Source organism: Numida meleagris, chromosome 14, assembly GCF_002078875.1.
Source record: "Numida meleagris isolate 19003 breed g44 Domestic line chromosome 14, NumMel1.0, whole genome shotgun sequence".
Lineage (NCBI taxonomy): Eukaryota > Metazoa > Chordata > Aves > Galliformes > Numididae > Numida > Numida meleagris.
The window spans coordinates 544311-556504 of NC_034422.1; the positions used below are offsets into that span (position 1 = coordinate 544311).

The window sequence follows — 12194 nt, forward strand, 5'->3', positions numbered from 1 at the left end:
ATGCGCGCGCGCGCGGCGGTTCCGTCTCCTCAGAGCGGCCGCGGCGGTGACGGTGCCGAGGGGGCTCGGCGGCCGGGGCTGCGGAGCGCGGCGGGGCGGAGCCCGCCTTCTTCCTTCCCGCACCCTCTTCCCCGTCCCCCTCCTTCCTCCGCCCGCCCGGCCCTCCCCGCACGCAGTCGCCGCGGTTCCCGGCACGGACAACATGGCGGCGGTGGCGGGGGCCGCGGCCGCGGGCGGCTCTGCCGGCGCCGGGGGCCCGGAGATGGTGCGGGGCCAGGTGTTCGACGTGGGGCCGCGCTACACCAACCTCTCCTACATCGGCGAGGGGGCGTACGGCATGGTGTGGTGAGTGCCGCCCTTCCCCGCCCGGCCGCGGGGAGCGGCCCGCGCGGCCTCGGGGGAGGGGAGGGGAGGGGACGGGAAGGCCGGGCGGCTCCGGGGCGGCCCCCCCCCCCGCTCTCCCAGGCTGCTCCGCGCCGCAGCCGGGGGAGGTGGAGCCGCTTTTCCCTGCCCTGCCCGGGATCGCTGCCGCCTGTGCGCGGGGCTCTGCCTTTCCGCCTCCGCGGTGCCTTTGTGCCGCGCTCACCTGGCGGCCCGGGCTCGGGTGCGCCCCGCGCTGCGTTGGTGGCGCCGCGGGCGGAGGGCTCCGCTCAGCCCCTGCGCGCCGCTCTGCAGCGGGAAGGCCGCGATCTGCGTGTGCGCGTGTGTGTTTACTTTGCTTAATATCGACCCTAAAGGGCTCCGTGGGTGATCAGCAAGATACTGGAGAACGATCGCGAGATTTCCATGTTTCTTTAGCAGCCCAAACGCGCCGGGGTGAGCCGCGGTGCTGCTGCCGTTGCCCATCTGGCGCTGGTGCTGCGCGGTGACCTCACTGCGCTCCTGGTGCCGGCGTCCTCCTCGTCTCAGGACGCTTGTTCTGCAGCGAGGGGCTCGGATGAGAAACTTCTCTCGTCGTTTATCAACTTATTCCAGCGCTGCCGCTGTTTCCTCGGTGCGTTGTTTGGCCAGCGGTGCTGCGTGAGATTCGCAGGCTGTGACTGCGTGGAAGCTGTAGCAGCGTTGCTTTCTCTCTCTGACGTTTAATTTTTTGTAAACCACAGTGCGCTTTTCAGCAAAGGCGCCTCGCAGCCTTCAGCCGCACGCTGTGCGTTTGCAGGTTTCTGCGTATAGCTGAGGAGATGCGCTGGGCTGTCACGGTGAGGCCGTGCTGCGTGTCAGGGTGGGGGCTGGCAGCCGCGCCCGAGCTGGCTGCGAGGCAGACAAACGTCTGCGAGAAAGTTTGGAGCTGCGGCCTTCGCTTTCTGTTGTGGGAAGAAGCTGCAGCACATAAACCAAAGCTCCCGCTGACGGTGTAAAAATAACCTTGTTATTGGTTTAGTGCTGGAAGTCGCAACAACAGCCAGTGCAAAGCTCGTGTTACAGGTTTTGTTATTGTGCGCTTTTATCGTCTGAGCTGGACAGCCCCTGCAGACTGCTTTACGCTTGCAGACTGATTTAGGCAAGTGCATGGGAACAGAGCTCGTGTCGGTGCGGTAACGGAGGTGGTGACACAGCCGTCGTGCTAACGCTAAAATATTTCACCACCAACCAAAGATTGCACGGCGCAGTGCGGTGGCAGCTGATGCCCTTTTTTGGCGTCACTGTGCGAGGGAGCAGATACGGGGGAAACGGGGTCGCTGCCTTCCCCTCCGCGTGGTGCGTCATTCCATTCCGTTACGTGGAGGGGTTTCCTCTCTGAAACTATGGAAGATTATCTTTTATTTGAAAACTTAACGTATTAAATGATGTCCGCTTCGAATGCTATCCCGATTCCTTAACAAAAAATTGTAAATGTCCAGTTTAGCTGAAATACGCATTTGACTCCTTTGTTTTCTCTTCTGAAGCTGTTAATGCGAAACACTGAATGTGATCCGTTGTGTTCTAATTACTGATCTTCTGCCTTGGGTGTGAAATGCCAGGGAACAAAGTCTGGGTTTGTGCTGTGTACTTGATAAGGGAGGTGCTGGATGCACATGTTCCAGCTGAATGCCATAGCAACTGTAATGCGTTGTAGCGCACAGCGCACCGACTACTATGGTTAAGTAACAGTGCTTATTGATCAGCAGAGGTAGAGCTTGTGCAGATTCATACTGCGCCTCTCTGATCTTGCTTTGATTGCTAATGCAGTGAGGATCTGCAGAGCATCTCCCTTCAGGGCCCGGGGTGGCAGGGGGCAAGCCGTGAGGGTGCAGGTGGAGGTAGCTCCTGCTATTGCAAAACCCATTTAGATTTGTATGCTTAATGAAGGACAGCAAGGCAAGCGTTAACGGCTTTTAGACCATCAGCTAACGCGTATGAGACAGGAGCTGCCGGTAATTTCCAAGTGCATTGGGCTGTAAGGCTTGTTATATGCAAAACAGGTGACTTAACTCTTAGAATCCCTCACTCCTTTATTTTTCATAAGTGCTATGTTTCCACATCATTGAATTAGGGAGTTTATATTTAAAAAAAATAATCTCACTGGGAGTTAAGTGGTTAATAAGTGGGTATGCATGGGAGCATCCCTTTCCAAACTGTTGCTTTTCACTTCTCTTGCATGTGGAACCAGGGAATGAGCGCAGTGCCAACAGAGTTCTAGCTGAAATCCTGAGTGCTTTGCAGGACATGAAATAACAAGTAGGGGGGGTGTCGGCCCAGGGTCAGCTCTCTGATGCAGCGTGATGGCTCTGGAAGCTGCCCCTTCCTTGCCCGGTGCCGGTGTGCAGCCTGGCTTTAAACGCTGATCGTACCGAGCCTTAGATTTCCAGCAGGAGTTGTTCTCCATCCACGTGCTCAGTGCTAATTCGGCAAGGTGATTGTCTGACAATTTAAAACAGGTAAATTTTGGAAGGGAATGGTTAATGGGAATGTGATGACAAGCTTCTGTTTTGTATTGTTACTTCAAACTCTTCTTGCCATCACGCTTATGTAAATGTGAAGTGTTGTCACTGCTGCAAACTGCATATAAATCATACAGGTGAATGCAGCGGGAAGAAAATAGTTTTGAAGCTCACGTCTTGTATTTCTCGACCTGAATTTTGCAGTGTTGCTGGAAGGATGTACTTACTGTTTTCTTTCCAGTCTGAGGTAGGCACAAGGGCAGTGCCTGCGTTCCCGGGTGAGGCCGTGGTGGTGACTTGGGGCAGCCTGCTTCGTGGCGAGGAGCGGGGGCGGCCTTGGTTTGGTTCTTTTCATTAGTCCATTGATCTGGAGAGAATACCCCGTGATGATGGAGCAAGCACAGAGATCAGTGTCCTCCTTTAGAAGTGCTTTTAGGGAGCACAGGTTGCATATAGGTGTTGCTACCTGTTAATTAGTGTAGTGGTCTCCGATAAGGAAAGCAGGGAGCTAATAGGCATCGCCCTGATACCTCCTCGTCAGTGCACGGATCGGAGCAGGGATGTGGGGATGTAATGGGTGGTGGGCGTCAGTCCCCTCCCTCTGGCAGCAGCGTCCTGCGATGGGGCGGGCAGCGGGTTGGCAGCAGCAGCATCCCCTGTTCTGCTGGAGCCGTCCTGGGGGTTTGTGGGGCGGTGGTGCCTTGTCCTGGCAGCTTGAAGCTGCGGGACACAGGCTTAGGGCTTGCAGAGTGCAGCTTGGGGACGCTTGCATTCCATAAAAAAAGTACAGGTTTTCTTAATGTGGCGTGCTCCAGCCCACAGAAACAGATACCTTGTGGCTTTTCTCCCGTTACATATGAAGGAAATAAGGCTGTTGTGCTCACATTAGCTGCGTGTGGTTGCGTCGCTGTCTCCTGTACCACTACATCAGGACCTTGGACCTATTGCCGGGCCTCCATCATTTGGCAGATGGTGGAGGTCTTCACAGGTGGGAAATTCCTGCAAGTTTCTTAAAAATCTGTATTTTACGACAGCAGAACAATGCTGTGTGTGTGTCTGAGGAGGGAGGGTCACAGACAAGAGGTCTGCCTGCTGCAGAGACGTGTCTGGTGCCCGACTTTGGCGGGTGGGCCTGTTGGCAGCTGTGGTGCAAAGTGTGCCGGCAGGGCCGGGTGCGGCACGCCGCTCCTGGGGAGGGATGGCCGCTGGGCACGTGGGGCTGGGGACCTTCTCACCTAGGCCGGTGTTTTGTGGTAGTGTTCAGCTGTGATCCAGAAGGGAAATGAACAGGTCCCTTTGATACTTGATACGAATATTTCGACGCCTTGCTGTGCAGTAGTTCATGGAGCAGCGCGGCTGGGGGGCACTCGGTCTCACGGCCGGGCAGGAGGTGCCCTGATCCGTGCAGCAGCGTGAGCGGCCTGCTCGGAATTTCCCGTGTCTGCAGAGGGAAGCTTCGCCCCTTCTCCGGGCAGCTCGTCCTACCTGACCAGCTGCCAGGTGAAACTTCTGCACTCAGAAACATGAGAATTTCCCTTGCTGCAGCTTGTCACTGTAACCTCTTGTCCTCGTCACTTTTTAACTTCTGAGAAGAGCCCAGACCATGCTGTGGGTCCTGCTGGCCTGGCGGTGGGCAGGTGGTGCTGGAGGTGGGTCCCTGGCTGCTCTGAGGAGCACGTGTGGGTGCCCGGAGTGGGATGTCTTAGGGATTCTTCAAATAAAGTCTGAAAAAGCCCTGCTGGCTGCTTTCAATGGTACTTAAGTTTGGGTCTCCAGATTGCTCAGATGAACCATGTGGAGGCACAAGTGTATTTGAGAATTACTTTTTTTTACTGTGTTGTAATGCAGAATGAAGTGAACAGCGTATGTGGAGCGGATTGCTGTGTAGTTTGTGTCGGGTGGTGGATGGGCGGTGTGCAGAGCTGTGTCTCTGGCTGCCTCGCCCAGCAGCTCCTGAAATTGTACACAAGTTCTGCTAAGGGAAAAACCTCTTCTCTTGGGGGTTATTCTGTTGTATTCTAATGTAATTTTCATAAGAGTGATGTGCTTGGCGGTGTTTAGAATGCAAATGAGAATTTTTCTTACATGGTAGAAAGTGTTCATCTGTGTTGAGGGTATGTTTTAACTACCAGCAACTTGCAATTAGGCTTACAGTTTATAGGATGTAATTACTTCACGCAGCAGTTTTCCCTACAAGCAGCAGCTGTCCCCGGTACCTTCCCGTGTGCTCGGAGTGCCGCCTGCCGCAGCCCGGCACTGCACACCGGCCCTTCCCGTCGGCTTCCATGGTTGGAGTGAGGGCGTGCTGCCCGCAGAGCAGAGCTCGGCCAGGATGACTGGGGGCAGGACTCTGCGTTCACGCCGTGCTGAAAAGCGAGGGAAGGCTGCAGAGTGCCCGGAGCGCCGCGGTGCCGGCGGCAGGAAGGCACCTAGCTTGCTTCCTTTGTGCCGTTCCCGTTCCTGCAGGGTTAGGAAGGCCTTTGCTTCTAGTTGTGCATGAGTGATATGGTTCAGTGATTATTATTATTATTGCATTTTTTTTCCTTCTGCATCTTCTTGGAGTGAAATACTGCAAACTGTCTTTTCTGAAGTTTTGTATGGTGTGGAGTCAAATAAGCCAGTTTCTGAAAAGCATCATTGTCCCCAGTCTGAATTTTTTTTTCTTTTTTCTAAAGCTGGTTTCGGGAGGAGTGTTTGAGGTATCAGTCAAATTAGACCCTCACGAGACAAAAGAGCGAGCCCAGCTGGGGAACTCGTCAGTGCCATTGCTGCTCTCGGCTCTTGGGCCACATTATTCCTTCTCTGGGAGGGAGGGAAGCATTTCCTGCAGTACCTGCCGTGCTCAGAGTGCTGCTGTGTGCCCGACGTGCACGGGCACCTGCTGCTTTGCCCATCCCGCCCTGCTCGGGTCGCAGCGTTCCTCCTGCCCCTCGTGCTGTGTGATGCAGTGCTGTGCTTTGCAGCTGATTTAGCTGAGACCTTACTTAAAAAAAAAAAAAAAGAGTTGCTGTGAGTGCTGGTGCTGAAGCAGGAAGGGAAGGGAATAGGAATGTGCTGGTAGGGGACTCCTTTGCTCTCCCTGTTCCTCGGCTTCATGCTGCCCCCGGTCTGAGCTGGCAGTGCCCACTCGCTGCGGGGCAGGAGCAGGGGAGCAGAGCCCTGAGCTCGCGGTGCCTCCGCCCGGCTGAGCAATTCCCAGGGAAGCTGGCTTAAGTTTATAGAGAAAGAATATGGGAACTTGGCATAGTGGGGGGTGCTGTGGGTTTGTTTCAGAGGGAAGGGCTTTTACACAGCAAAGCTCACAAACAAGAATGTGAGTGCTGTTGATCAGCATCAGAGAGCCTGCATCCAAAATGGAGGTAAGCGGGAAGGCAGAAGGTGGGCAAAGCTGTAAGAAGTATGAGGCTATTCAGCATGGCCGTTTTCCGAAGAGCAACTTAAGCAGAAGAGGTGGGATGATGAGTACGTACTGGCAGTGCCTCGGAGTGTGGTGGTACGCAGCTAACGATATGGAAAGAGAGCTGTGTAGGAGGGCACTGCACACTGCCAGCTGAGAGACGTGGTGGGTTCCCGGGGTCCTCGGGTCTGTCAGGACACCGAGGAGTTAAGCGAGCCCTTTAACCAAGCCATACAGAGCTCTGTGATAGAGCGGCTGTCTTTCCCCTTGCTGCTGGGTGTAGTGCTGGAAGTGATGCTCCTCAGGTTCGGCTCCACGGCCGCTACCAAGACAGGGATCATTGCTGCACCCAGGCTTGTGAAGTGACTCAGCTTCAGGCAGAAGGAGCTTATTTCAGACTCCATTTTGCATGACTAGATACTTATTTTCAAAACTCTAGGAGCAGTCTAAGGAATTAAGCTATTAAATCGTTATGATGTGCATAGTAAGTAGAAGAGAATTATGATGCTTTGAAAGGGCAGATTTGACTTTGCAAATGCTGAAAAATAAATTTGTGCCTTTTCAGCTTAATAGAATTATTTGAATAGGTGAATGAAAACAAAGCTCTTACAGGAGGTACAAAAGTGCCTTAGGAACTCGTGGTGTGGAGAGCAGTAACCTGTGCTGGATCAGAAACTGCCGAGGTGTAAAACCACTAAGAGTAATCATTCATTTGTGTTACGGGTGGTACGAGTTTGCATAATTGTGCCAGAAACCTTTAACTCTGGGGTTGGTGGTGGGTGGCAGGGGTGGAGGTCGCGCAGTTCTGTTCTGTCGCGGTTGGCGGCAGAGGTTAACAAAGCCAGGACGGGCAGCGCGTCGGTTTTCTGGGCACCGGGCTTTGCTCTTGGGCTGAAACAACGGACATTGTTAGAAATGAGATTTATTTCCCTCTCTTCAGAAAAGAAAAAAAAACAATCAAATTTATAATAAATACAAGTTAAAGTAGCTTGCTTAGGTCAACTTCTGTAAAACAAACAAACAAAAAAAACAAACACCAAACTGTAGCAGGACTTGATTTGGTGATGAACAGCATGTGAAAGGGGTTTAGAACATGGATAAATTCATGAGGAGTTTGTAAAGTCTGACACTGTTGTGACAGGAGGCTTAGCAACAGACTTGTGTTTTCTTGGCCTAAATGCAGTACTCTATCTAGGGGCACTAGAATCCAATGAATTTTCAAGCAGTGTACAGTGTGGAACTTTCAGGCAGCCCCGAACTCACACTGCTAGGAATTGAGTTGCATTTCCCATTTAGCAGTTGTAACATTCTCTTGGTGCTGGCTCTTCTGCTGTCAGTTTTGTAGCCTGAGAGGCAAGGAAATGGAGAGAAACAGATGGTGACGGCCAGTGTCTGCTGGCGGCTGTGTGCTGCAGCAGTGCATGTTCTTCGGCTTTCCTTGACAAAAAGACTTAAGCTAAACCTGAGGCCATCCCGGCCTTCCTGGCTTGAGGTAGTTTTCTGACGCTGTGGGTGGTGGGAATCGAGCCCTGCGATGTGACGGGCGCTGTGCCTTCCTCCCGCCTGCTCTCCTCTTGGCTGCTGCTCCCTGGCCCATCTCCGTGCGCAGCCGCAGCCGTTCCTCAGCATTGCCGGGAGCTGCCCCTGCCCGTGGGCGGCTCAGGAGTCCGAATTACGACGGGTTTCACTTCTGTCCTGCATGGCAGGGAGAGCAGTGGGATGCTCGTGTTCTTACAGTGTGCGATCTTGGTGTAGTTTGAAAAGCAGCTGGAGCTCAAAGGGTGGGATTTCTTATTTTTAATTTTTCACGATATAAAATAGAAGCAGCTCTCCGTTTTCAGCTGCTCTGTGAGTTGTGTTTCTGTAGATTAAGGCACATTTCCCTCACTTTAATGGACCTCAATGTAAATATGCACGTTTCTTTTAAAAGTAGGTGCTGATTCTCAAAGTTAGTACTAGTGCTTTAATGAGTACTGTGCTTATTTACCTTAAGAAATACTATGAATAAGCGGAATGAAGTATCAAAGACTTCTATTAACCGTAGGTGTTTACAGCTGGGAGCAAGAGCACGTTCAGAGTTATAAAAATGACACAGCTGGATGTCACTGGATCTGAAACAGCCTACTTCTTTCCCTTCTTCTGGTCTTTGCTCTCTGGAAAAGGAGCAGTGTTCTGTAGCCGCTCCTACCCCAGCTGGCTGACGGTATCGCAGTACTGTTATTTTTCATACAGCAGTCTAAGAAATGAGTTCCAATTATTTGCACTGTAACCTGATAAATGTCAGCGCATTGTGGAAGTATCTGCAATTGAGCTAAATGCAGGCTGAGCGGAAAGGCTGAAGGTCTTCTCAGATCGGCTGCTTTGGGAGCCATCTTTTCCTCCTCTCTAGGCTGCAGGCAGCATTATTCAGAGTTTCAGGGTGATTATCTCTGACTGTGCCCTTGGAATCTTGTTTCCACAGCAACGCGAAGCTACTGGCAAAACATCCCTTTTCAGCTTCCAGTGGGTCGGTTCAGAATTGTACTCGTGGCGAGGCCTCTGCCTGTAGGTGCACTACTGCGAGCCGCAGGGCAGCGTCGGGGGAGCGACCCACAGTGCCGGCGAGGAGCGGTGCGGCGAGCACAGGGAGCTGCCGGGGGAGGCCGTTGTTTGTCAGCATCTGTGTGAGGAAGCAGCCCTCTGTGGGATGCGGCCACGGCCGGGAGCTGGCTCCTTTCTCCCAGCAGCTGCGGCGTGCTCTCACTTGTTCCAGCTCCGAAACGAAACGTGTGAAGAAAAGAAATGGGTGGGAGAGCGCACAGCAGCTGCTGTGGTAGAGCAGAGCTTTGGTGCTTGTCCCGTCCTGCGTGGTGAAAAGCTTTCCTGCCCGGGGAAGGGATTAATGGCAGAGGGGCTGCGCACCCACTGCTCCTCCTGCGGTCGGTTTGCGGTGCCCGAGCTGTGCAGCCACAGATGCTGCCTTAGAGCAGCACGGCTCCCTGGGCCATACGTGCTCATCTGTTTGCTTTGTGCTGCTGTGCAGGATGTTCTGTTTAGTCAAAACTTCGTCATGTATTTACCTTAAATATATTACCTTAATGCTGGGAATGATAAACGGTAGCACTAGGGCTTGTATTGATTTGCGCATGGTGTCTGGAAAGGATCTGGATAATAGTGCTGTTGTAGGTTGTCACAGGATGGTGGCTGCAGCTTGGAATAGTAATAATGTGTATACTGGAGTTGGGCAGTTGCAAAATCTATATTTAATTTTATCATATTACAGATAAATAGCATTCACAGCTGGGGTTGCATCAGCTGGTGAAGCTGCATGCCATGATGGGTCTAAATCCTTCCTTTTGAATGCTTAGTGCTGGTAACGAGAGGCAGCAGCATGGGAGTAACCCAGAGCCCAGTAGGACCCAGTGTGCGCTGGTGGGTGTATGTTGTTACGGGCTGTCAGCTAGGAGCTATGAACTGGCACTTAGAACGTTACTAGTATGCACCTGGTATTCCCGGTTTGTGGATCCCTGAAAAGCTGCAGGTTCTCGGCTCTGGGAGGCAGTGAAAATACAAACACTAGTGAGATCCAGCAGAGCGCGCTGGGCTGTGCGCTGTGGGACAGCGCTTCCAGAATGCGGATTGTCTGAGTTGAGGACGTGCTTTGGTGGGATGTATGTGTGAAGCTATTTCTTCTTGAACTGCAGGGGGAGCCCAGGCGATTGTTTGTCATAAAATTAGATCTCTAATTCTGGCTAAGGCTGATCAAGATAAATCCTGTGTTAGGTGGTAAGAAAGCTGTTCATTAACTGCAGTGAGTCTTTGCATTGGGGTTTTGGATTTGTGTTTTTTAGAGTCGTCGTTTCATTTCCTAGCGCTGCCGATGGACTCTGAGCAGCGTGTTCCTCGAGCCACTCTGGAGAGCAGCGCTGGTGGTGAAGGAACGTGAGGAGCAGCAGAGGCTGTGGGAACTGGCTGGGTCTGGCTTGGAGAGGACTCGGTTATGTCAGTGCGCAGTGATTCCTGTGCCGTGGCGTTACGTATTGATAGGTAATTTCATAGGCTGAATGTGGGTGTGATGGTCACACGTGTGCGAGAGGGAGCGCATGAGTGCGGGTCCACCGAAGTTCAGTGCAGTGGGTGCCTTTCAAGGGCGGGGTCCTGGTCTCCTGCCTGAATTACAGGGAAGAGATTGAAGCTGGCAGTGGCCTCACCTTATTTCTTCAGTGTCTTTTAATACCGGCGTCTTGGGGCCTTGGAGCATCTGGCGTGCTGAGAACACTGATCTGTGCAGGGGCACGGAGCTTCCTTACAGCGTGCTTGTTCTGGGGGCTGGAGCTCTGAGAATGTCAAACGAGGCAAACTTTATGCCATCGTTTTCTGTGTACCTGTGCTATTCACGATACATAGAATACTCTGCACAAGCAAATGCACGGGTAGCTTCTTGCTCGCAGAAAGCTGAGTAATCTGTTTCATAAGTTTAATCAAGTTACAAAAAAGCCAATGTTTGAGAGAGATAAGAAGGGAAATAACATTGAACTAGATGTGGCTTTATCCTCCTGAGCTGAGGGTTTGCAGTCGGAGCAGCAGCGCCTGCTTAGTTACAATAGTGTGGTGAGATCTGGTCCGAGCAGAAAAATGTCCGTGTGCAGAATGTACGTGGGTGAGGAAATCGGTTGCATCTTTACTGCAGTGCTTTGTTTTTTATCCACGTGAATCGTGAGCAAAATTGCCCATCTTTTTTTTTTCCAATAATCTAAATGTTTTGTAACTAAGCTAGAGGAGATCAAATGAAGGCATATTTATCTGGACATATTTAATTGGTAGGTTTGGGTTCATTGGATCTGTACAAGGGGAGATGCTTATTTTTCATCAGTAACCCTCCTATTTAGGAGGATGAGAAACTTAGGCACTTATCCAGTACTGCAAGAGATTAAGGTTCTATTTCAGCAGCCTCAGCTGGTACCTGCCGGCGTTTTGCCTTGTTCTGCTCCTCAGAGCTGCTCCTGGCCGGGACGTGTGGCTCTTCATTGTGTGAGAGCAAAATAGACTTCGGTCAACACAAAGAAGAGAGTAAGCTTGTTTGTAACGACAAAATGATCCGTAAGATCCTTTATTTTGTTCCCAAGTACAGCCTGTCCATGCTTAGGAATTTCTAGCTGCTTTTGCTGGTGACTCCCCGTGCTGGCCTGCTGTAAACACCTGGGGTGATGTCCTGAGCAGCTCGGGGAGCTGCCAGCCAGGGGGTGCTCTTGGAGACTGCACCGAATTCCATCTGTGGTATTTGGTTGTTCTGGGAGTTGTGAGCTGCTGATGTATTGTATACACACGTATACTAACAGCAGACGCAGCGAATACTTAGTGCATGGAATTTCAGAGCGCTTCGTGGAGCACTGGAGTTCAGCGTTTCCAGAGGCGTGTAAAGTTTGCACTTGGTGTGTGCTTATGGATGAGTTAGAGGTGTAAACAGGTCAAAGTGATTCTGTGGGGAACAGAAAGTAAAAAGGATGTCACTGCATGTATATGAGCAGCATGAATTTACCGGCAGCGTAAATTCTGTATCATTTTTGATAATAAAAGTGAGAAATGTAAATGCTCTTGCATACGGCGGTGACGGTGCTGTCTCAAGAACGCGTTACCGCACCATGAAGGTGCTTTGTGGTAGAAGAGCCTTGAAGGAGCCAGGCGGCGGCGTTCCTTTTCGTTGTCCTTTTCTGATTGGATTTTCACGATTCATTCTGTTCTGCCTGATCGCCAGCTGCGGGGTCAGGCCCAGCTGAGGGGGTTTCAAAGAGCGTCCTGGGATTTGATGGTAAAACATCTGTAGCATGGAAAGCCTGAGAAGCTGGCAGCGTGTTTGTATTTTCATGTGAAATGGCCGGGGCTAACGCGTGTCTGAATCAAGGCTTGGTCAGTATTTTTAAAAAATTCTAAAGAATGCAGCAGTGAATAAAAAGAAA

At 51.8% G+C, this 12194-nt stretch overlaps 1 protein-coding gene across 2 annotated transcripts in view; it reads left to right on the forward strand.

The window, feature by feature from the left end:
• MAPK1 (mitogen-activated protein kinase 1) overlaps nt 11-12194 on the forward strand; it is a 29889-nt gene continuing 17705 nt past the window's right edge. Inside the window, exon 1 of one of the 2 annotated variants that reach the window (XM_021412317.1) lies at nt 11-345. In XM_021412317.1, the coding sequence (XP_021267992.1) occupies nt 203-345 (143 nt within the window). In that variant the 5' untranslated portion in view covers nt 11-202. Of the gene's footprint in view, nt 346-10222; nt 10285-12194 lie in introns of those variants that run through there. The other variant, XM_021412318.1, reaches the window with a different exon arrangement.